Below are 21,266 nucleotides of genomic sequence, written 5' to 3'. Positions count from 1 at the left end.
TCCCCAGGGGACATCGGGGGGCAGATGGGCCTGTTCATCGGTGCCAGCATCCTCACCATCTTGGAGATCCTGGACTACATCTACGAGGTGTGTTAGCTTTCAGGGATGTGTCTCAGCAGTGGTTACAGAGACACGCTTCCTGGGGAGGGTGTAAAATATGTGGCCACCCCAGAGGGCTGTAGCAGCCCCCAAATTAGGGAACACCTGGAGGAAGGCAGTGGGAGGAGAATGGGTCCCCCCGCATTCCTCAGTGACCCGAGGACAGGGAGAGTGGTGGGCCAAGGTACTGTCCCACTATCCCTGGGTGAGAGGGGAGCAGGCAGCAGACTCGGGTGTGCATACACAGGGGTGCAGGTCTAGGTCTGACCCCCCCATCTGCACCCAGGTGATCCGAGATAAGGTGAGCCGGGTCCTGCGCCGCTCCAAGCCACCTCTGAAGAAGCCCTCGGGCAGCATCGCCACACTGGGATTGGAGGAGATGAAAGACCAGGTACCCCTGTAGGGTTGGGCTGTCTGGAGGCTGCGAGGTCAGAGCCTGGCCATGTGTCTGTCCCCAGTCCACAGGGAGGGGACATCATCCCAAGATCGAGGGTGGCTCTGCATTTGGTGCCTTCAGGCTGCAGAATCAGAGCAGTCCCAGGGGGCAGGGAGCTGGGTGTCCCCTGGGGAGCTCCTGTGGACAGGCTGTGATGGGTGGGAGGACTAGGGAGGTGGCAGGATGCATGGAATCTGTGCCTACCCTACTGCCTGCCTTCCCCACAGAGCCCCTGTGAGACACTGGGTCGGCACGTGGAGGGCGCCTACAACGCAGGCATCCTGCCCAACCACCACCACCGCCACCACTACCCTCACCAGGGAGTCTTCGAGGACTTCGCCTGCTAGGCAAGATTGGGTTTGGGGGGCAGCCGCCTGTCACCCCCCTCCCCAGCGTTATGGAGAGGGACCGTGGCACTGGGTGCGGTGGGCACAGGCCCCTGCCTCCCCCACCCCACTGCCAGGACCAGCCACACCGTTCGCCCCCAGTGATGCCACTGGAGCTGCCTCAGCCCCAGCACTGGAGCAGCCCCCTGGCCCTTTTGCCTGTCCCCTCTGCTTGCCCCTAGCACGTGGGCTCAGCCCAGTTTCAAGCACACAGCGTGGAGGGCGATGGGCTTGCCAGGGGGATTTGGGGGAGCAGCAGGTGTGGGCCAGAGAGGCCCTGGTGCTGCAGAGCATGAAGGGGGAAGCTGAGGTTCCTGTGAGCCCCTCCAAGCCCTCCCTTGCTGACCCCTCCTGGGAGGTGGTCTCTGCCCTGCATGGTTTTCCCTAGGAGAAAGACATGCCTGGAACAGCTTCCCTCTGCCTGGGAACCACCTCCTTCCCTTCCTGCTGCAGGGCAGGGCAGCATTGCAGGGCACCCCTCTGAGCAGCATGGCCCCCGTGGCCAGCCCAGGGACACCCCAACTGCAGCCACACCTGCATGGCACCACCCTGACCCCTGGCACCACCACCACCACTGTGACACTCCCCTAAACATCTGCCCACCCTTGCCCAACCTCATGCAGTTTCTCAGGGCTGCAGCCCCTCCATCACTGTTCCCAGCCAGACCCCTGCACTGTGACTCCCCCTGCCACTCCAGTGTTGGCCCCCAATAATCCCCAGTCATTTCAGCACTGCAAACCTACTGCCTCCCCGGTCTCCTGGCCCAATCTGTTGTGAACCCATCCTCTCCTTGCCCAGCTATTGCCAAGAGTGGCTCATGCCTTGGTGTAGCTGCCTGGCACAGCCCAGGCAGCGTGATGGGTCCTGCCCTCCCTCCCCTGCCTGTCGCTGCTCTTTTGCACCGTGCACGTACCCCTTGCCATGCTCCCGGCCCCAGGTGCTGAGCACCCTCTGTGCCTCCCCCAGACTGCACATGGTTAGGAGGGTGCTCCGTGCCCAGCCCTGTCCAGACAGCCACAGTCCAGCCCACTGGCCGGAGCCTTGGCCCAAACTGGCGCCCACAGCCCTCCTGCCTGCCCTGAGATGGCAGGACGCACGGCAGGACGCACGGCAGGACCCGCAGCGCTTCCCCTGTCCTGTTGTACATTGCCTCCACCCCCTCCACTGTAGCAGCAGACACCAGCGCAGGGCAAACTGCCCCAAAATATCTCAGGAGGGGGGGCGAGCTGGCAAAGCCCCCCTCAATACACACACTTGGCAGAGGGGGACCCCAGGGCAGGAATTTGGGACCTCTGGGGAAGGCTGGGGCTGAGCCAGGCAGCCTCTGGCCCTGCTGGGTTGCTCTCCATCCCTGGTGCCCACAGGTGGATCACGGCCATGTTGAGCCGTGCCCAAAGCCATAGACGCAGGAGGAGCCATCATCCCTGCAGCCCTCAAGGCCCCACAGATGGGAGGCGCAGGGCAGGGACCAGGGCACAGCAGCCCTGGCTCTGGGTCTGCATGGTCCAACAGCTCCCCTGAAGTATGCACCCACAGTAAGCATGTTCCTGTGGGTGCAAGCACCCAGCTGCGTGGTGTTCCACGTTCCCCTGTGTGGGGATACACAGCGAGCCTCCCAGCAGGCCAGCCACACTGGTGCTCCCCAGGGAGCCCTCCAGAGCACCCTGTGCCAGCTCCCCATGGGGTTCCCATACACAAACCTGCAAGCAGGAGGGTTCCCGCAGGGGTGCCACATGTTATCCCAGGAATGTGCCACGGCCATGCCAGCCAGCCTTACACCAAGGTCTCCTGCGACAAGGGGGGTACAGGATGTGTCCCCTTCTTGCCAGTGGGAGCAGCAGGCCCTGAGTGGGGTGGGCACGGACACCATGGTGGGAAGGCCAGCACAAACCGCCCTCGTGCTGGTGAACGTGAGAGATGTGCGTCACTGTTTTATAAATGTACAAATACTCCCTAATAAAGAGGCACAAGTAGGTCCAGAGATGCCTGTGAGGGCTCATGGGGCAGAGAGATGGGAGAGACACCACCCTAGAGGACGTGGTGGTGGGACCCAGGGAACACTTCACAGCCTTGTGCTCATGTATGAGGGGTGCAGGGTGGAACTGAAACAGGGGAGACAGAGGATGGGTGGAGGGGAAGGGGGCCCTGCTGAGGGTTCCCCTGGCAGAAATGTTTTTCCTGTTCCTGCCTTCTCCAAAACTTTATCCATCTGCCCCAGCTACCCTGAAGCACAGGAGAAAACAGAAGCTGACCTCTTGGAGAAGGCTGCCAGCACCAGGCACCACAGGTTTCCTTCTAAAGCAGCAAGGGCTGAAAAAGCCCGAGTTAAATGGGTGCAGCTGGGACACAGGGCCACATCCCACAGATCACACCATGCCCTGTGAGAAGAGCATTGAGCTTGGGTACTAAAGGGAAAAGCAGGGAAATAGCTACATGTTCCACATCTTGTTATCATCAAGTAAGAAGATTGGATCTCTTTGGGATGAGACTGTCCCTGCCACCAGATTCTGACCCATCTGCCCCTCCTCAATGCCCCATCAATTCACCTGCACCAAGACAGTAACTGGGAGCCTCATGGTTCTTCCTGCTCTACAGTGAAGACGTGTCACAGGAGCTGAGTAAGGAGAGCAGGATTGTGTGGTGGGCCCACAAGGTCCTTCCTCACGATGTCCTCCAGCTCCTCCAGCACTATGCACAGGAGTGAAGCATGGCAGAAGGAAAGGCTGAGCTTCATGCATGGCCCATCCCGGCTTCTATGCCAACAAAGCAGCCTCAGGACCATTCCCAGGAGCCCTGTAGTGATAACCTAACGAAGATTTGACATGTATTTTTCTCTGTTGCTCTCAGCACCTTTATTCTTTAATTTGACAACTTCCAGGTGCTATCTGGAAGTGACAGCTCCTGTCACTTCCACTTCTCCAAACAGGACAGGCAGATGACATGAACCCAGCACCACCTCCCGCCTGTGATATGCCTCATGTCCCAGCACAGATGGCACTGGGCTGAGGAGGGCCAGTGGGACAATCCAGGTTTAGCACCCCAGGGTCAACCACAAACCCCAATGCTTTGGCTCCTGGGTGCCCCCTCCCATGCTGTGCCTGTTCAAGGGCCAGCAGAGGCTTAGTCCTGCCCAGAGATGGAGATGCTGCCACCTGGGGCTCACCAAGCACAGCACTGCTTGAAACACCTGTAATGAACCACATGAAATAGCTGGGGCATAATTAGAAGGAGATCCACTACAGTGAAACAGGCCCTTAATTTTAATGAGCACAGTGCTCTGGACAAATGCCAAGTACCTGATCACAGCAGGACCGGCTGTACTGGCAACAGCTTCTGTCACCGTAGAGGTGACAACCCCAGAAGACACAGCGGGAGTGGCAGTAGGGAGTAGGCACCAGGATGGAGCAGGCAGCAAGGATCTCCTCTGTCTATGGGGCAGGCATCTCCTCTGGGCACTTTCCAACATGCCTCCACTGCCACAAACAGTAATTACAGCTGTTCTCATAGAAAAGCTGCATTTCAATGAAAGAAAAACCATCCAGCCTGGGAGCAGAGGGTTTGAGGGTTTGAAAGTAAGCCCTGAAATGCAATGGGACATGTGGCCTCACTGCTGTCACCTCCTCCCCAAGCATGGAGATGCTGATGGTGACAGGCAGCACCTGGAGAAAGGAGTGACTCTCAGCATGTCTGTATGACGTGCAAGGCTCACTGCTTTGCTCTTTGATCATTTGCTCATGACCCCCTTGCTGGAAAAATGGACTGGTGGTGCCAGTCAGTTGGGCCAGGTAAGGGACACACAGCATCCACTTTCCAGCACTCAGCTCCTGACAGTGGGCAAGGAGGCTGGAAAAACTAAGGAGGCAATTTTAAAAAAAAGTCCAAGCAAGCTGCCTGCCTCTTCCCCCAGTGCCAGAGCTTCAGGGTCTTGCATTCTGCCAATGCTGGGGTGGTGTGGCCCCAGAGGGGACATCCCTGGGCATAGCCAGATATGCCAACACTCCATGGAAGGAAACCCCTGCAGGCAGGGACGAACAGCAGCTGTGCCTGCATCTACAGCTTTCCTTCTTCATTGAAATGCTCGGATTTCCCTGAGCTTGGCCAGAAAACCCCCTAACCAAAGCCCCTCACACCCTTCAGAGGGCCTTAGCAGTAGGTTGGACATCCAAGGCATTGGATGCAGGCACAGCTTGGTACCTCCCTGTCCGCTCCTCCTCAAGCAGATCAGGTTCTTCTGCCTTCACTTAGAGACAGGAGGAAATGTTTGCTGGAATTGGGTCCTGGCCCATGGTCGGTAGAGCTGCTCCTGTATGACAGGCAGCCCTGGCCCCTTCCCAAAGAAAGCACAAGGAAGAAAGGGCACTGCATTTCCCCTTGCCCTCCAGCCCTTTCATGGCACGGCTGCAATTCCCAATCCTCCCAATTCCCATATCCTCCCAAAGGTCAGCCATCAAACTGATTAATATTGCTGGGCCTGAACTAGCTTTGCCACAGAGCTGAGCACAGCCTGAAGTGACCCAAGCAAGGCTAGAGAAGTAGGTTTTGCCTTCCCTGCTCACAGGCTCACTGTTGTGTTTGCATACACAGGAAAACAAACCACAGGGAGGGGAGAATAGCAGTAGCTTGGGTTTTCCCCAGTTTGAGTCTCTTTCCTTGCCACAGTGCAAAAATGAGAGGAGGCAGGAGGGAAGTCAGGTGCCCATCCAGGCCCAGTGTATTCAGACATGCCCTTGTGCTTCAGAGTGCTCTGAACCACCTCTTCACTCTCTCTTCTGAAAACGTTCCCAAGAGAACATTGCTCTGTCTCTGTTGATTGCTGTGGTGAGCCAGTAACACTTAGAACATTTCTGCAAGGGAAGCAGAAGTCTGCAATGCAGGAGACAAGTTTTCTCCTGCCTCGTTTGTAAATTGACCTTTCACTGCCCTACCTCTGCAACTGGATAAGTGCAAAAATCCACACATTGCATGAAAGCACAGGTCAAGCCTGAAGAGGGATCACAGAATGTCTCTGTTTTCTCATCTGCCCACATCAGCTGTTCCTTCTTCCCCTTTCAAAGGTGTCACTGTCCCAGTCTGGCACCCTGCCTGCACCTGCTAGCCCTATGAGGGCAGGAGAGGGGCAGTGCACCTGTGCCCCTGCCCCTGTTGCCACAGGTCTCTGCCACGTCCCAGTGAGCACAGCCAGCGCTCACTTCACAGCCAGCGCTCACCTTGCCTGCGTCACCAACCCCCTTCCCAAAGTTTTGCACATCCTTCTTTGGGGTTTCAACATGTTATGATGCTGCAGATAGCCTGGCAAACAGTAAAACAGCTTCAAACCCTGCAAGCTCCTTTGGAAAGGGAGCAGTAACTGTGCTGGGAGTGCCACAAGCAGTCATTTGCTCATACATATGCCAGAGCAGGGAGCCTCTGCTGGTATTGACAGTGCAAAGCATTAGGTATGCAAATACCTCTAACTCGGTCTGGGTGAACAGCAGTGAGGCAACAGCAACTTTATCTTGACAGTCTCATGATAATTAAATGACAATTCTGGGTTTCTTTTTACAGCCAACTTGATTTGAAGCTGCTTTATTACCATTTGGATACTCTTCTAATGCCTAATCACATCTTATTACTTGGTCCACTTTTCAAAGGATAAATCTATCTGTAACACACCTGCATCTGCCTCACTCCCTCTGCCCCAGATTTCCACTTGAAGGGAATTAAGGATCTGCTCAGGGAAGATCAAAAATAGAAATCCTCAGAACAAGCTAACAGTTACTGTCTGAAATATAATAAAATTATATTTAAACATATACACTCCTACACCATGGATACAGAGACTGGAGCAGGAAGAGATGAATGAGGTATCCTTGGAAAAGGCATACCACACAGCTCAGGGGCCTCCATGAGTTTTGCTGAGCACTAGCAGCTTTGATAAGTAATAGTGAGTAGGTTCAGTTGATTTTCTTGAGGGTGTCTCTGATACCTGTGTTTCATGGAGCAGTAAAACATGATGAGTAAAGGGCTGGTGGGAAGGGCACATGGAGTTATGGAAGTCATGCCTGGAGCAGGAAGCACAGGCAGGGGACACAGTCCCCACACCTCATAATGCAAATAGGAGTGTTAGGTGATGAAACAGTCCAGGACAGCACTACAGTGCTCTACCCAACTAAGAACTGAAAAACGCAAGTGCTGAGAAGCCCTGAGATGTAAAACAGCTAAAAAAAGAGCGAGAACAATACAGAGAAAGCAGATCCAGCACCAGTGATCCAACGCAGTGCTCAGATCAAGTTTCTAGCCTGGGAGCTTTCTTGAGAGCTGATCCCAGATCCTGGAGGGCAGAGTTCACCTCACTTGAGCAGCCAGCTCAGTCTGCTCTGACATGGGCCAGGAGTCCCCCATGACTCACATAAGACCACGAAGGCTGTTACAGAGATAGCAGATGTGGGAGGACACACAGCTCCACCAGCTCTTTACTGGTGCTTTTCCACCCACAGACAGGGCTGAGGAGGACTGGTCAGTAGGACCACAAGTTTACAGGAAAGATAGGGCACTGGATACTGCACTGGACTTCCCATGTCAAGGGGCTCAGCATCCTGCCACACCACCAGTGATGGCAACAGGCAGCTCCAGCAGGACAGCCCCAGAGACTGTGAGCATCAGAGGAAGCGCAGGACTCCTGCTGCAAGCTGCAGGGGTTCAAGCAGGTATTTCCAAGTGTCTGCTTGGCACATCTGCCAGTCCGTCCATAAGGCAATGGGCTCCCACAGCCTCCTTAAGAAGCAGGCATCTCCCTGCTCAGGTAAAGGATGTTGCAGGTGCTCAGGGAAAGAGGCATCTCTATAAGGAATCTGTCCAGCCAGCTGCAGACAGAACTTATACAAGCAGCCAGCACCTACCACCACAAAGACCCCAGCACAACACCCACAGTTGCCTGATGAGAGAATCAGCCAGACCCACAAGTACATCTCTCCATTTTATTAGTGTAAATGCACCCCATCCCCCCTCCTCTCCCCCCTATTAAATACAAACCAGGAGCAGTGAGCGGCTCCTCAGTCGCTTTCTCCTTAGGAGATGCACAGCCCAACCCTCTGCCATGCCCATGAGTGTCAGGCACAATGTCCCTCGACCCTGAGGGCAGCCCCACAGTGGGGAGGGATCCCACCTCTGTCAGGAGGCTCTCGTCTGAGGGCTGTGACCTCCGACGTCCTATCAATACTGCGAAGGCCGAAGCGGCCTGGGTCATGGTTCCCATGGGGAGCAGCTCACGGTACATGAAATCAGCAGGATCCCCTCTGGCACCCCCTACACCCACCGGCCTCAGGGGCCCAAGTTCCTCACACCCCAACCGGCCAGGAGCACTCCAGCTCATTGCCAAGTGGCAAAACCCCAAAACCAACATCCTTATTGCTCTTTTGGGATGGGATGTGCCCCATTCCACTGTCCAAGCTTGTGGCAGGCACAGGGACATGATTCTCCCTGTACAACCAGGCCAACGCTCCAAAGGAGCAAGGAGCACATTCCCGTCCTAGGACACTGGGAGAACTACGAGGGATCACTCCAGGCCCTGTGGCAGCCACAGCCCTACAGAAGGGGGACTTTGGGCTCTACATTCCCGCAGTTAAGGGGGGACAGCAAGAGACACAGTAGCCCATCTCCCCAGTGCTCAGCAGCAGGGCCAGGACAGACAGATGGGGCCAGCAGCCACCAGCTCTGAGTGAGGAGCCAGGTGTTCCAGCTTGCAGCTCAGTGACTCTGACCCCATCTTGCCCGGGGTCTGCACAGCCATGGCTGCTTGAGAAAGACCCAGGCACCCTGGGCTGGCAGACCCCGGCCTGGGGAGCCCCAGTGGGGCAGGTCACGAGCTTGGACACCAGCACTCTCTGCAGCCACTGCAGAAGGAAGACAGATTAGGGCAGAAGAAGAAGTGGAGCGGGCAGGCAGGCATAACATGGCAGGGCCAGCCCCTCCACCATCCAGGGTTCAGGTGCTGTTCCCCTGCTCCTGCTCAAAAAGGACCATGGCCAGCTGGGAGCGAGAGCCTACGCCCTCCAGGCTGCTTTGCACACAGCGGTGGTAGATGTCCTCGCTGAGCCGGGGGTTGCAGGCCTGGTGCCGGTAGCGCTGCAGCAGGGCAGGCTCCACAGCCCGGAAGACATGGAGGTTGGAGTACTTGATGAACATGTCATAGATGTCCAGGGTCTCCAGGATGTCCTCATTCTCCTGCACGTCCCCTGCCATGCGAGTGCGTGCTGCCATGTAGTCAGCGTTGTAGAAGCAGGCTTCGTGGAAGACGTCACGGTCAAAGCGCCCCATGTCCCTCAGCAGGTCCAGTGTGGTGGGTGGCACCTGGTTGTGGTAAGCAATGGCTGGGTTGTAGCCCTGGAAGTGGATGGGGAAGAAAACCTGCCAGTTGTTTATGGTGTTCATCCGGCAGCGGTTAAGGAAGTCAATGGTGATCTCTGTCCCCACGCCAGCCACAAAGAAAAGTGTGTCCACAGGATGCTTCTTGGAGATAATGTCCATGACCTTGATTTGGGAGGGTGCATCTGTCTTAACACTGATCCAGGGGATCTTTACCTCTGCATACTTGCGCTCATACTCGGTGATCTGGGACTTCACAGAGGCAAAGATGTCATTCTGGGTGACCTGCTGGGCCTCAAAGGGGTCATAGATGAAGAGGAAGGTGAGCACTGCATTCTCACTGCTCTCAAAAGCGGCTGCTGCATAAGCCTCCAGAAAGCGGGCGGCGTAATCCCGGTCGTGGGCCGTCAGCGGCAGGATGACATTGATGCGACTGGCCTCTGTCACATAGGGCATGGGGATGATCTCCACCTCGCTGAGGGGCCGCACCAGGTGCACTCGCTTAGTGACGGAGCGGCTGTGTCCCTTCTGGGTGACCACCTCCACCTGAAGGTCCAGCGTGTACTCCATGCCACGTGTGGGGTCGAAGCGCCGGTAGCCGTTCACCAGCTGCTGCTTGCGGACGTGGAGCACTGGCTGGTACTTGCGGTTCAGCTCCTCCATGGCCGTGGCCACCACGTCGGCTACATCCGCCAAATCTGCACCATGCAGCTCACACTTGGGGGAGCCATCCACACAGGCATAGACCTGCTCCTCTGTGAAGTAGTCCCAGCGCAGCACCTCAAAGCGAGTTTTGGGCTGAAATGGGGGCGGGATGCCAATGGGCCATGTGGCGATGTGGTCCCCATCCGCAGACAGGCTGCTGGCATTCTGGATCTCCATCTGCAAGACAAGAGATGGATGAGTGAGAGCCAAGGCAGGCACAAGCAGGTCTTCCAGCTCTGGCAGCACTCAAACTGATTTCTGATATGCAGAGATTAGTCAGAGCTGGCTCAAAAAGCAGTGCCAGAACAACTCTGCTGTCAACTGGACTCCTGTCCAGCACCTCAGGTTTTCTCCCCGACCCTACCCCGCTTTTGTGACAGACTCTGCAGCCTTCTGTCTTCATCACCCTGAACCACCACTGCACCTCCAGGACCCATCTAGGTCCAAAGCTGCTTTCCAGACAGCACCACTGCCTCTGTAGCCACATGAGCTCAGCTGATCCTGTCCAACAGCAGGATCAGAGAAACCAGAAAGCCCACAGGGATGACAAACAGAACCAAGACCCTCCCAGCCAAGCCAGGTCTCACCTGAAGCTGCTGGATCTCCTGGTAGGTTCTCTCGAGCTCCACCTGTGCAAAGTACTTGTGCAGCCGGTACATGTGGAGGGGATCCAGCACAGGGTGGACAGTGAAGGCGCTCTGGAAGCGGAGGTCAGTCTCCCGTTCAGGGTCTGCGTTCTTCCCCAGCTCAAAATAGTGGTAATGCAGACCCTGTGCCAGCCAGGAAAGATAGGTCACAGCCAGCCCCAACCTGTACTCCCACACCACCAGATGCCAGCACAGCAAGCTCAAAGGATGTCAGGGTGCAACAGCTAGTCCTCCCAGGGTTGAGAGAGCCCACAGGGAGGAGGGAGAACACTGGGAATGGATCCAGACATCTCTGCTCAGGACCTACCTCGTGTTCCTCAACACAGTTGACACCTGTGTAGTCAATGATGCAACGGCCCAGCCACTCATCAGGCCGGGCACTGAGGATATCATTGCGGCAGCTCTCCAGGTGCTGCTGCAGGAGCAGGAGGAGGCTGCGGGACAGCAAGTAGCCAAACCCTCCATAGCAATAACGTCCCTCAGTGTCCCCGCCGATGAACTCCTCAGGACGGCCCAGGTAGAGGTGGGTGTCAATGCTGAGGTGGGCAACCAGGCGGCTGATGCGGTGTGCCTCCGTGTAGGTATCGTCCTGCACCAGGAAGAACCAGTCGAAATCGTTCACGTAGTGGTCCAGAAGGTACCTGACGGTCTGGTACATGTTCCAGATGGGCCGCTCGTCGCTGTGTGTCACCACCGTCATGCCATGGGGCACCTTGCGGCCCCGCGTGCCGGTGAAGTACACCAGGCGCTCCAGGCGGTGGGCCAGCGTGCGGTTGACAGCCACCCCCAGCGTGTTCAGCGTGCTCTTGGAGGTCAGCACGCCCACGAAGAGCCGCTGCCGCATCCCCAGCTCGGTGCTAATGTACCGGGTCCTGCAAGAAGAAGACAATGTATGGCCCCTAGGGCACTGCAACCCACCCCAGCCTGCACCTCCCTGCTGTAACCAATGGCACCGACCTCAGTTCCTCGGCAGGAACTGCTCCCAGGCTTCAGACACAAACAAAAGACATCACCCAGTGTCACCAGCTGCCACTACACCTGCCTCAGAGGCACTGTAGAGCACTTTGCTGAGGTCCCCCATCAACATGACATCAAAGGGGACCCTACTTTCCCATAAGCTGGCCAGTCCAGCTCAAAACAGATGCTCTCAAAAGGCTGATCACAATTCAAAGCAGGAAACAGGGCTGCACAAACCAGCTGTAGCAGGGACATGACCCACCAGACACCCCAACCATGAGGCTAGCCCCAGAAAGGTCTGAACTGGGAAGCACCTTCCTGCCATCCATGCCAGTCATACTACTCTAAAGCAGGCAGGCAGGAGAGCCTGTGCTGCCCTCCCGGGGGAAGCCAGGCCCCACACAGATTGCTGAAGCCAGCAAGGGGGCCGGTTGTGTCCCCCTCCCCAGCACGGCCCCCAGCTGCCGCACTCACAATGACTTTCAGGTTTAATTCTCCCAGTCTGGCGCAGTAGCAGGAAGCGACCCCCCCCAGCACGTTCCCCCCACCGCCGCCTGGTACACAGTGGCCCCATTCAGCCCCCTTCATCCGCCCACCACCTCGCCAGGACAAGGAGGCCCTTTCACTGCCTGCTCCCTGTCATCCAGGGGACGCTGGGATGGGGCTGCAGCCGACTCCGGAGCGGGCTGCAGCACTGGCTGGGGACGTGCCACCACGGCAGGGGTTCCTGCTCAGACAGGAGGGGACCATCGCAGGGTGCCCGGCAGCACGTGCTGCAGCGGGCAACCTTCGCACAGCGGGCACCAGCATGGGCGGGAGGCTCTTCGCTGCGGGCCGGGGTTAACGTGAAGTCGGGCACAGGGGAGGAAAGGAAGCAGCTGGGAAAGGCACTCTCAGTGAGAAAAATCCGTCTCGGTGGCTGAAAGGAGGGCACAGCCCACCGCTAAGCCTTCTGTAAAGCCCCCTTTGAAACCTCCCAGCCCCGCCAAGGCAGGGAGCGGAAGCTCGCCCGCAGCTACCCCCAGATAAACCCCGGTGAGCGGCGGCCCAAGTCCCCAGCCCGGCCCGGCCCGGCCCCCCCGCACCTCACGGCCTTCTTGGCGGCCCTGCCGGGGCTGGGCGGTCGGTAGGGCACGACGCGGGGCTCCCAGCTGTCAGCGCCCAGCGCGGCGGGCACGGCGTTGGGCCTGCGCGCCGCGTTGCCGTTGGCGGGGCCGGGGGGCGGCGCGGGGCCGCCGTCGGGGTGCGGGCGGGTGGCGGGGCGCGGCGGCGGCCCGCAGGGCTCCTCCACCCAAGTGACGCTGAGCAGGCTGAGGGTGAAGCCTAGCGAGACGCCGATGGCGACGGGCCCGGCGGGCCGCAGCACCGACAACACCAGCGACAGCCGCATGGCCGGGACGGGACCGCGACCGGGGCCGGCTGCCGCTGCCGCTGGCGGCGCCGCCGTCCGACGTGTCACCCGCGGGCCCCGCCCTGCTGCGCGTCACCCGCCCCGACCAATGGCCCGCGCTGCGACCGACGTGTCACGGGGCGGGGCGGCCAATCGGGGGAGGGGGCAAGCGTGGGGGCCGGGTCAGGTTGCCGGGAGACCGCGGGGCAGCGGCCGGGCCGGGGACGGCGCGCGGGGCTGCTCCGTGCCCCGCATCCCGCACCCCGTATCCCGCACCCCGCAACCCGCGGGACTGCTCAGTGCCCCGCACTCCGTGCCCCGCACCCCGCGGGACTGCTCAGTGCCCCGCACTCCGTGCCCCGCACCCCGCATCCCGCGCCCCGCATCCCGCACCCCGCGCCCCGCCGGCTGGGCCGCCGGGAGCGCCCCCGGTGCTGCGGACCAGCAGGGCAGCGCCTCAGGCCCCGGCTGCCGGCTCACAGAGCGGAAAGCGCATCCACCGGGGACCGGCATCTGAGAGGGCTTCAGGGAGCATTTCCCCGGCCTTTTGTGCCTGGGACACGAGAGCCTCCGCAGGGTCGTGTGTCCCCTCCCCGGGACAGCCCAAATCACGGCGCTGGTGAATTCATGGTGAGCTTGAACCGCCACGTTCCCCAAACCGCTGCCCGAGGGTCGTCCCCTCGGTGTGGCTGGCGGCTGAGTCGTCGGGGCGACTAGCGGGGGCTGTGTTTGAGGTCAGAGCAGCACAGTGCGGGCTGCAGGAGGCAGGTGGGCACGCCGGCTGCCTGGGGAGCAGGCGTAGCAGCAAAGAAACGGCGGCTGGAAGTCCTTGGGATGCACAGAACCAAACCATCCGGGGCAGTCGGAGGGCAGGCAGACACCAGGATATCCCAGCAGCAGGGGCCTTTATCATGTGTTTCAAACCGGAGCGAAAGGAGCTCCTCCAGGTGGGGTCGGGTCACCATCCCACTGTGAGCTGTCTTGCAGCATAGATGCACCATCACACCGGCCACCAGAAAGAGCCCCTGGGGCAGACAGAGCTGAAAGAACCGTATCAGGGCAGAGTTTGCTGCACAAATGGAGCTTCCAGCACAGGAATGATCCAACCCAGAAGCTGCAAGGCAAGCAGCCCTACATGGCTTCTTGGTGCCAGGCATTGCTGAATAAGGGCAAGAAGGAGGACCTGGCCTTTCCGCCCATTCCCAGCCCATGGCTTCACTTCCACAGCCTTGCAGCTGTTGGGACTCTCAAGCGCCTCTGGATTTACTCTGGGCAGGCAGACCATTCCACCCTCTCCAGGAAACACAGCCCACTTGCCCCGGGGAGCACCAGCAGCCACAGAGCACTGCAGGGCACTGAGGGCATGTGGGGGCCCACTCAGCTCCAGGATCTCTTTCATTTTCTAAAACAAAGCAGCCTGTTTTCATCGGAAAGCAGTTGGCAGCATCCCTCCCCCCTGAGATACTAGACCATCATCCAAGCCCGGCTGCTTTTCATAGGCTTTTTTACTCTTGAATAGACCAAGACAAGCAATAGGCAAAAGCAGTCACGTGGATGGCAGTTTAATGAAGAACATATAAAAAGTAGAATCAGAGAGAATGTGATGGGATGAGGAGATACCACAAGGAAAAAAAGGTGCAGAACTAAGAAAGGAACAGAGATCTTCCATGAACAGAGGTGAAAAAACAGCCGTGATGATAAAAAAAACCCAAAGTATCCTGTTTTCTGTACATAGCAAAATGTATTAGAAATAGATGTATTTGATTTTCTTATGGTTTGGAATATTTAACTTTAGCCACCTTACACAAACCCAGATCATTTCATGTGAGGGATGAGAGGTTTCATTCTGAAATGACCCTGTTGATCTGAACTTATATTCAGATAGAGGTGCAGATCAGAGAAAGTAATGAAGTTTCCAGAGTCTCAGCTCAGGAAACATGCATGGGAAGCTGAGGGCAGCTTCCCTCACACACTCCCCAGGGCTTGCCTGGCAGAGACTGAGCCCAGGGCCCCCATGCCTGGCAGCCTTGGAAGATTCTGTAGGGAAGCAGCAGGAAGGCAGCAGTGCCGTTCCTCCAGCAGCCCCTTCTCAGCCCCCTGCCAGCTGCAGCTCCCGCCTTTGTCTCCCCAGTGCTGGCAGGGGCTAAGAAGGGGCTGCCAGAGGGAACGGCAGCTGCTGCCAACAGTCTTCTGTGTGCCAGGATTTCCCGGGGGTCCCTAAGCACTACAGCCTGGAGGTGCCAGCTCCAGAGAGCTCTGCCTCTGCAGAGCACCATGTCCCCCCACCTGCTTGCCATGGCCGTATGTCCCATCCACTCATGGGGGACGGGGTGGGCAGCTGCTCTAGATGCCCCTGACATGTGCGTTTGGCCCTCTTGAACGCAGGCACTCCAGTCCCCATGGCCCTGGCACACTGCACCGTCAGGTCCCACCTGACACAAGAGTTTCCTGCAGCTCGCACATCCACACCCCGGCACCCTGTACTGCTCTGTCCCCGCACATTGTGACGAGGAGCTTGCAGCTCTCGCAGCAGCTGCACGCCAAGCGCACGGCACACATGGCCCAGCCCGGGGAGTGCTGTGCCACACTGCACACACAGCCTTGGGCTGCGGCCGCGGCACAGGGCATGGCACCCCAGTATACCCCCAATGCGCACCCCAGTGCACCCCCAATTTACCCCATCGAGGCCCCGCCCCCTGCAGAGGCCCCGCCCCGGCCACCGAGGCCCCGCCGCCGGCGCGCGGTGACGGCGCGGTGACGTCAGCGGAGCTGTCCGCTCAGCACCGCGCGGCGGCCGCGCCGCCACCATGCGCGGGGTCCGCGGCCGGGAGCGCCGGGAGCGCCGGGAGCGCCGGGCGCCGCGGGGCCGCCGCCGCTGCCGCGCCGGGAGCGCAGGTGGGAGCGGGCGGAGCGGCAGAGGGGGGGCAGCACGAGGGGATCCGGCCGGCGGGTGACGCGCCGGACCCCTCGGGGGAAGGGCTGGGGCACCGGGTTCCCGATCCTTCCGTCGTCCGGCGGAGCGAGCGCGGAGCCCAGGATGGGCGTGCGGGGAACCCGCCGTAGCGCCCCCGGGACCCCCGCCCCGAACAAAGAGAGGGGCGGAGCGGCCCCGCGCCCCGGCGGCCTTTGCGGCCGTCGCTCGGCAACGCCGCGCCCGGCCCGGGGCCCGGCGGCCGGCGGGTGCAGCGGGGCCCGGCCGGGGGGCGGCGATGGGGGCGCCGCGGCGGGGCTGTGCCCCGAGCGCTGCTCCCGGCCCCCGCCGCGCTGTGGCCTGCGGGGAAGGGAGGGGGTTCGGGGGCCCGGGGCGGGCGGCAGCAGGTGGGTAAGTCCCGGCGCCAATGAGCAGGCGCTGGGCTCCCCTAGCAACAGTGCCCGCGCCAATGGGCGCCGCGAGCCGCCCGCACCGCTGCCCGCAGCCCGGCCCCGCAGCCCGTGCCGGCCCGTGCCATCCCCGCATCGGCCCGCCAGCCCTGCTATGCTGCATCCCCGGTGCCCCGGGCCGGCAGAGCCCTGCTCGCACTCCTCACACCATCGCCCATCCCCAGCAGGGCCCGAGCGTCGCGTCTGGGCTCTGCGAGTAAAGTCCAATCCTGCTTAGCGTCCCCCCGCGGGCTCGAGAAGGGGCCCGGCGCTTGGCTGCCCACTCCCTGCCCGCCTGCTTCCTTGGGATTAGGCTCTGCTCGGCTTCCCCACGGGGATTTGCCGGGGCTGGTGTTGCCTTCCCCAGCCAAAGGGAGGAAGGAGGTTGTCTGCAAGGGATGAGATGCCAGTGGAGCCCGTCTGGGCAGCAGCAAGATGCTGGGCAACAGGAAGCCATGCCTGCAGCCTTTGCCCTCTTCCCAGCTCCTTTCCAGAGCGCTGTTTTTGTGAGCTGTCCTGAACTGGCCGCATAAACTTGGCATTTGAAAGGAGTGATGTTGGCCTGGGGACAATTTGTGACAATAAACCCATTCTAAACCAACTGAGCCTATAAAGGGACTAGGGGAGTGAAGGGGTGATGGAACTGGCTCCAGGTGGGAGCAGGCAGACGGACGCTGTAATTAGGTTTAAACTGAAGCTGGATCAGTCTTTGCAGGGGATTATGACCCCTCCATCTGTGTAGGCGCTGCAGGGGGCCCGGTAACTGTTTGCTCAGCATCCCGGCATAGCCACAGTGTTACGGGTGAGCCCTGGGTAAGGGGCAGTGCCAGCTACAGCTGGTGCCCTTCCAGCCCCATGGATTGGCATGGGAGGGCTGGATCTAGCATGAAGGCCCAATTTGTTTTTACAAGGACAGTGGGAGCTGGAGCAGAGATGAAAAATAGCCAGAAATATGATTAGAGGATTGGAGAAAATGCCTTGGAGTACAAGCTTAAAGAGCTCAATCTGTTTAGCCTATAAAAATAGAAGACTGAGGGGTGACTTAATTACTGAGCATAATTACTTCACAGGCAGAAAATACCAAGTTGTGGAAGTCTCCTGGTAATCGAACAGGGAAAGGGTGCCGGAGAGGCATGGGCAGGAAATTGAAGTCACAGACAAATTATTAAGTGACACGAAGCTTCCAGGGACACAGGCAGATTCTCTGGGGACAGCGTATCCCTTCAGCCACAGGTTGGGTGACTGTCTGCACCCCCACTGATGAGGCTGTTCCCCCATTCCCTCCGTTCCTACCCACACAGTGGAGGGACAGAGCAGGGTTTCTGGTAGCCAGTGGTGAGTGGTGGGATGGCTGCCAGGTATGTGCCACCAGTTCCTCCATTCTCCTTGCTCTCTCCCACCAGGTGGGGCGGGTGCCGGGACACAGTTCTGCTGGTGGGCTATGAGGCAGGAGTGGAGATTCTGATGCCTCTCCCAGGAGTCTCCAGAGCCATGACTGCAACTGTGCAGACGCTGCGGTTCAAGCTGCTGCCGCACGAGCCAGGCCATGAGTGGGGGCACAGCTGCCAGCAGGAAATTGAGCGTCGCTACCAGGTGGTGCCCTCTGTGGTGTGTGCCATGTGCTGCCTTTTTGGCATCATCTACTGCTTCTTCGGTGAGCCAGGCCAGCTCAGCTGCTGGTGGGGCAAGTGGGGAGGAGGGCAGAGGGGAGCTGGGGGGTGCTTTCCATCCCCTCCCTGACTATGGTGGTCTCTCCACAGGCTACCGGTGCTTCAAGGCTGTCATGTTCCTGACGGGGCTCATGTTCGGCTCTATCATCATCTTCATGCTGTGCTACAAGGAGCGGGTGCTGGACACACAGCTGAGCGTGGAGGCCTCAGTGGGCATTGGGTTGGGCATTGGGGTCTTGTGTGGGCTGGTCACCATGCTGGTGCGCAGCGTTGGCCTCTTCATGGTGGGGCTGCTCCTGGGGCTGCTGCTGGCGGTGGCCACGCTGGTGGTGATGGAGCAATTCTACCACCCACCAACGGTGTGGATCCCCATCGCACTGCTCTTGGGTGTGGGCATGCTCTTTGCTGTCCTCACACTGCAGTGGCAGCGTTTCTTCACCACCCTCTCCACCGCCGTCTTCGGCAGCGCCATCATGACCGTCACTGTCGACTACTTCATTGAGCTCTTCCTCCTGGTGCAGTACATCTATGAGCGCATCAAGGTGGCCCCTGCTCGCCCCGTGTGCTGGTACAGCTGGGTCATCCTGGGAATCTGGCCGCTCCTCACCACACTGGGTGTCCTGGTCCAGTGGAAGGTCACTGCTGAGGGCTACTCCCATACAGAAGGTGTGTGGGGAGTGTGGCAGATGGGCATGGCACAGGGGGAGTGTAGGAACTGGGAACCTGGGGACTGGGGTGGATGTTTCCAGCATGCAGTTCACAAGATCAGATACAGGGTTCAGGACTCTGTGATGGCACACCACCCAAGGGAGACCTGGTTGCACAAAGTTGGTGCTGGTTTGGCTGTGGGGATCGTTTGGATGTGCTCCCCAGTGCTCATAGGCCGCTTTGCTCCACAGTGATCATCAGCCGGCAGCAGCGCCGCGTGCAGCTGATGCGCATCAAGCAGCGGGAGGACCGAAAGGAGAAGAAGAAGAAGCGGAGACCCCACCACCCCCCACCCCACCAGCACAAGGCCCACCCCCCCGAGCCTGCTTACCGCCGCAAGCCCAACCCTGTGCGCCGCTTTGATGGGGACGTGCTCTCCCCCGTGAGTCCCGCAGCCAGGGTAGAGATCTCCCCCAGTCTCCACACTCATTCCTTCTCCACATTGGGGGCTGGGGCATGGAGAGGTGCCCAGCTAACATCTGAGCTTCTCGAGGGATGAGATTGGGGTGTCCCAGGGACTGAGCAACTCAGGTTGGAATGGGCCATTCCTACCATGGAGCACTTCAGCCTTTGCAAGCAAATGGAAACTGCTGGCCAAGAGCACTGTTAGCATAGCAGAAATAATCAGTAGGCGAGGTGCAAAATGCCCAGGGGAGGGATAAGACTGTGCTCCCTGCTGTGGCCAGCTAGTGGAGGGCCTGAGTGCTGGGAATTTCACTGGGCTGTTTTTGAGGGGGGGCAGGGAGGGGCTGCAGCAGCATTTAGGATGGGGTGGAGTGGTTCAGGAGCAGAGCCCCCCTCACTTTCTGTTCCTCTCTCACAGAGCTACATCCAGAGTTTCCGAGAACGGCAGACAGGACCGTCGCTGAACAGCCTCATTGCCAGCTCCCATGCCGTGGTGGACCTGGACTATGACTGCAGCTCCACCGTGCCCCTCACCTCGGGCTCTGGCCCTGCTGTGAGGGTATAAGCCAACCCAGTGACCTCGAGCAACACCAGCACCCCAGCCTGCTCTGGCAGAACCCCTGAGACAGGCAGGGCTTTGTCCTCGGGCCCCAGTGGCCACATGCAGCTTGGGGCTGCAGATGGAAACCCTTCTTGGAGACACATGGGACTTGTCTGGGGAAGCCCCAGCTGCCAGTGGGGCCCAAAGGTGCTGGGGAAGCCCTTTGGCAGGGACTCAGCCCAAGGACCAGAACCCATGGACGTGCAGTGCGAGTGGCTCTGCTGGGGTGGTGGGTCCCCGAGCCCCCACTGCTGTGCATTACCCTATGGCCCGGGCACGCTCATCCTGCATCTTAACGTTTCCCCATATTTGAGTCCCTCCCCTTCCCAGGAGCAGCTCCCCACCCCATTGCACCCCCAGCAACTCCCCAAGTGCCTGTCCCCTATGTCCCTTCCTCAAAGAGCAGGTCCCATGGCCCTTTTCCCAGCAGGGAATCCCTTGAGCATGTGAGCCCTGTCCCCAAGAGCAGCTCCCAGGCAGTGCTTCCCAAAACCTGCCTCCTCAGAAGATCCTCCTGCCCTAGCCACCCTCCCTACACCCCAGAGCGGCTTGCCACTCCTTTTTCCCAAGCTGGACCGGGGTGGTCCTGGGGCAGAGACTGCCACGGCCAGGTGGTTCCCAAGGTGATGCTGGCAATTGGTGCCTGCCCAGCGGGAGCTGCGCTGGCAGGGTGCATCCCCCACAAAATGTTTTGATGGGAGACAGGACATTGGCTCCAGCCTTTGGGCAAAGGCTGGGCTGCCTCAGGGATGCGGGGACCCCTGCAGCATCAGAGACCGTCGCTGTTTTGCTGGCGACTGGATTTTTATAGTGGCCGGGGGACCCTGGGGCAGGGCAGGGCAGGAGCCCCTGCCCAGAGCACTGCTGCGGGCAGAGGCTCACGCCTTGTATATATTTCTCTTGCTGTGATTTGTATTAACTTATTACGGAGTGAGCCAGGATTTCCCCATGGCCAGGCAGGCAGGATGGTGGTGAGACTGGACCGGGGAGCCCTTGGCTTTGGGAGCCCCTCCAGCCCAGCCCAGCCCAGCTGGCCCCGCTGCCCCAGGAACTGCATGTTTCTGCCAGGCACCCCCTTCCCGCAGCATTGTGCTGCCACCCCCCTTTTCAGTCTCTTTTGTAAATGTGCCAAACGCTGTTGAGGCCTCGGCCACGCAGTAAAGAGCCTTTCGGAGTCTGGCGTGCAAAGCCAAGGACTGTGGGGAGGGGGGGGCAGGGGTGAGGGGGGCTCAGAGGGCCGGGCTTCCAGGGGTGCTGAGCAGGATGTAGAGTGGTGCCACCACCTTTTCTCTTAATGAGACCCCAGCTTGCTGGTGTGGAAGAAGCCATGTCAGAAAAAAAGGCTGTTTAATGCAGAGCCCTGAGGCTGAAGCAGGCTGGGGATGGTGTCCATGTGTCTGTGTATGCCAGGGGGAGCATGACCCCATCTCTCAGCAGTGGCATCTGTCAGTCTGCATACAGGCCCTGAGAACTGCATCCTGGCTTCTAGCTCCCTGTGGGAACAATGGGAGTCAGAGTGAGCTGGGGCATTGCCAGAGCAGCTGTGCCACCCAAAAGTT

General features: G+C 59.4%; 3 protein-coding genes across 3 annotated transcripts in view; 2 read left to right on the top strand and 1 right to left on the bottom strand.

Moving 5' to 3' along the window:
• The window catches only part of ASIC4 (acid sensing ion channel subunit family member 4), a 28,782-nt gene extending 25,880 nt beyond the window's left edge, over nucleotides 1-2,902 (top strand). Inside the window, exons 8-10 of the mRNA XM_064719086.1 lie at nucleotides 8-87; nucleotides 386-490; nucleotides 763-2,902. Of these exons, the coding sequence (XP_064575156.1) occupies nucleotides 8-87; nucleotides 386-490; nucleotides 763-882 (305 nt within the window). The 3' untranslated portion in view covers nucleotides 883-2,902. The remainder of the gene's footprint in view (nucleotides 1-7; nucleotides 88-385; nucleotides 491-762) is intronic.
• A 4,745-nt stretch (nucleotides 2,903-7,647) lies between these two features.
• CHPF (chondroitin polymerizing factor) lies at nucleotides 7,648-13,004 on the bottom strand. The gene is made up of 4 exons (XM_064718772.1): nucleotides 12,659-13,004; nucleotides 10,924-11,488; nucleotides 10,557-10,739; nucleotides 7,648-10,146 (listed from the first exon to the last, which is right to left on the bottom strand). The coding sequence occupies exons 1-4, from the start codon at nucleotides 12,961-12,963 to the stop codon at nucleotides 8,884-8,886; spliced, it is 2,316 nt and encodes a 771-aa protein (XP_064574842.1). The 5' UTR covers nucleotides 12,964-13,004; the 3' UTR covers nucleotides 7,648-8,883.
• A 2,741-nt stretch (nucleotides 13,005-15,745) lies between these two features.
• Nucleotides 15,746-20,881, top strand: TMEM198 (transmembrane protein 198). The gene is made up of 5 exons (XM_064718719.1): nucleotides 15,746-15,858; nucleotides 17,727-17,977; nucleotides 18,084-18,659; nucleotides 18,893-19,083; nucleotides 19,525-20,881. The coding sequence occupies exons 2-5, from the start codon at nucleotides 17,788-17,790 to the stop codon at nucleotides 19,669-19,671; spliced, it is 1,104 nt and encodes a 367-aa protein (XP_064574789.1). The 5' UTR covers nucleotides 15,746-15,858; nucleotides 17,727-17,787; the 3' UTR covers nucleotides 19,672-20,881.
• Nucleotides 20,882-21,266: the final 385 nt, after the last annotated feature.

The sequence above is a fragment of the Zonotrichia leucophrys genome, chromosome 7, assembly GCF_028769735.1.
Source record: "Zonotrichia leucophrys gambelii isolate GWCS_2022_RI chromosome 7, RI_Zleu_2.0, whole genome shotgun sequence".
Lineage (NCBI taxonomy): Eukaryota > Metazoa > Chordata > Aves > Passeriformes > Passerellidae > Zonotrichia > Zonotrichia leucophrys.
The sequence above is the reverse complement of the archived record's forward strand: the minus strand, read 5'-3'. Positions and strand labels throughout refer to the sequence as shown.

Bases quoted from the DNA above. Each gene is read 5' to 3' on its own strand.
- TMEM198 (XM_064718719.1), top strand. From the start codon at position 17,788: ATGCCTCTCCCAGGAGTCTCCAGAGCCATGACTGCAACTGTGCAGACG. The intron at 18,660-18,892 runs GTGTGTGGGGAG...TTTGCTCCACAG, and splicing joins GGGCTACTCCCATACAGAAG to TGATCATCAGCCGGCAGCAG. The intron at 19,084-19,524 runs GTGAGTCCCGCA...CCTCTCTCACAG, and splicing joins ATGGGGACGTGCTCTCCCCC to AGCTACATCCAGAGTTTCCG.
- CHPF (XM_064718772.1), bottom strand. From the start codon at position 12,963: ATGCGGCTGTCGCTGGTGTTGTCGGTGCTGCGGCCCGCCGGGCCCGTC. The intron at 11,489-12,658 runs GTGCGGGGGGGC...TTCTTCTTGCAG, and splicing joins GCCGCCAAGAAGGCCGTGAG to GACCCGGTACATTAGCACCG. The intron at 10,740-10,923 runs GTAGGTCCTGAG...TGGCTGGCACAG, and splicing joins ACTGTGTTGAGGAACACGAG to GGTCTGCATTACCACTATTT.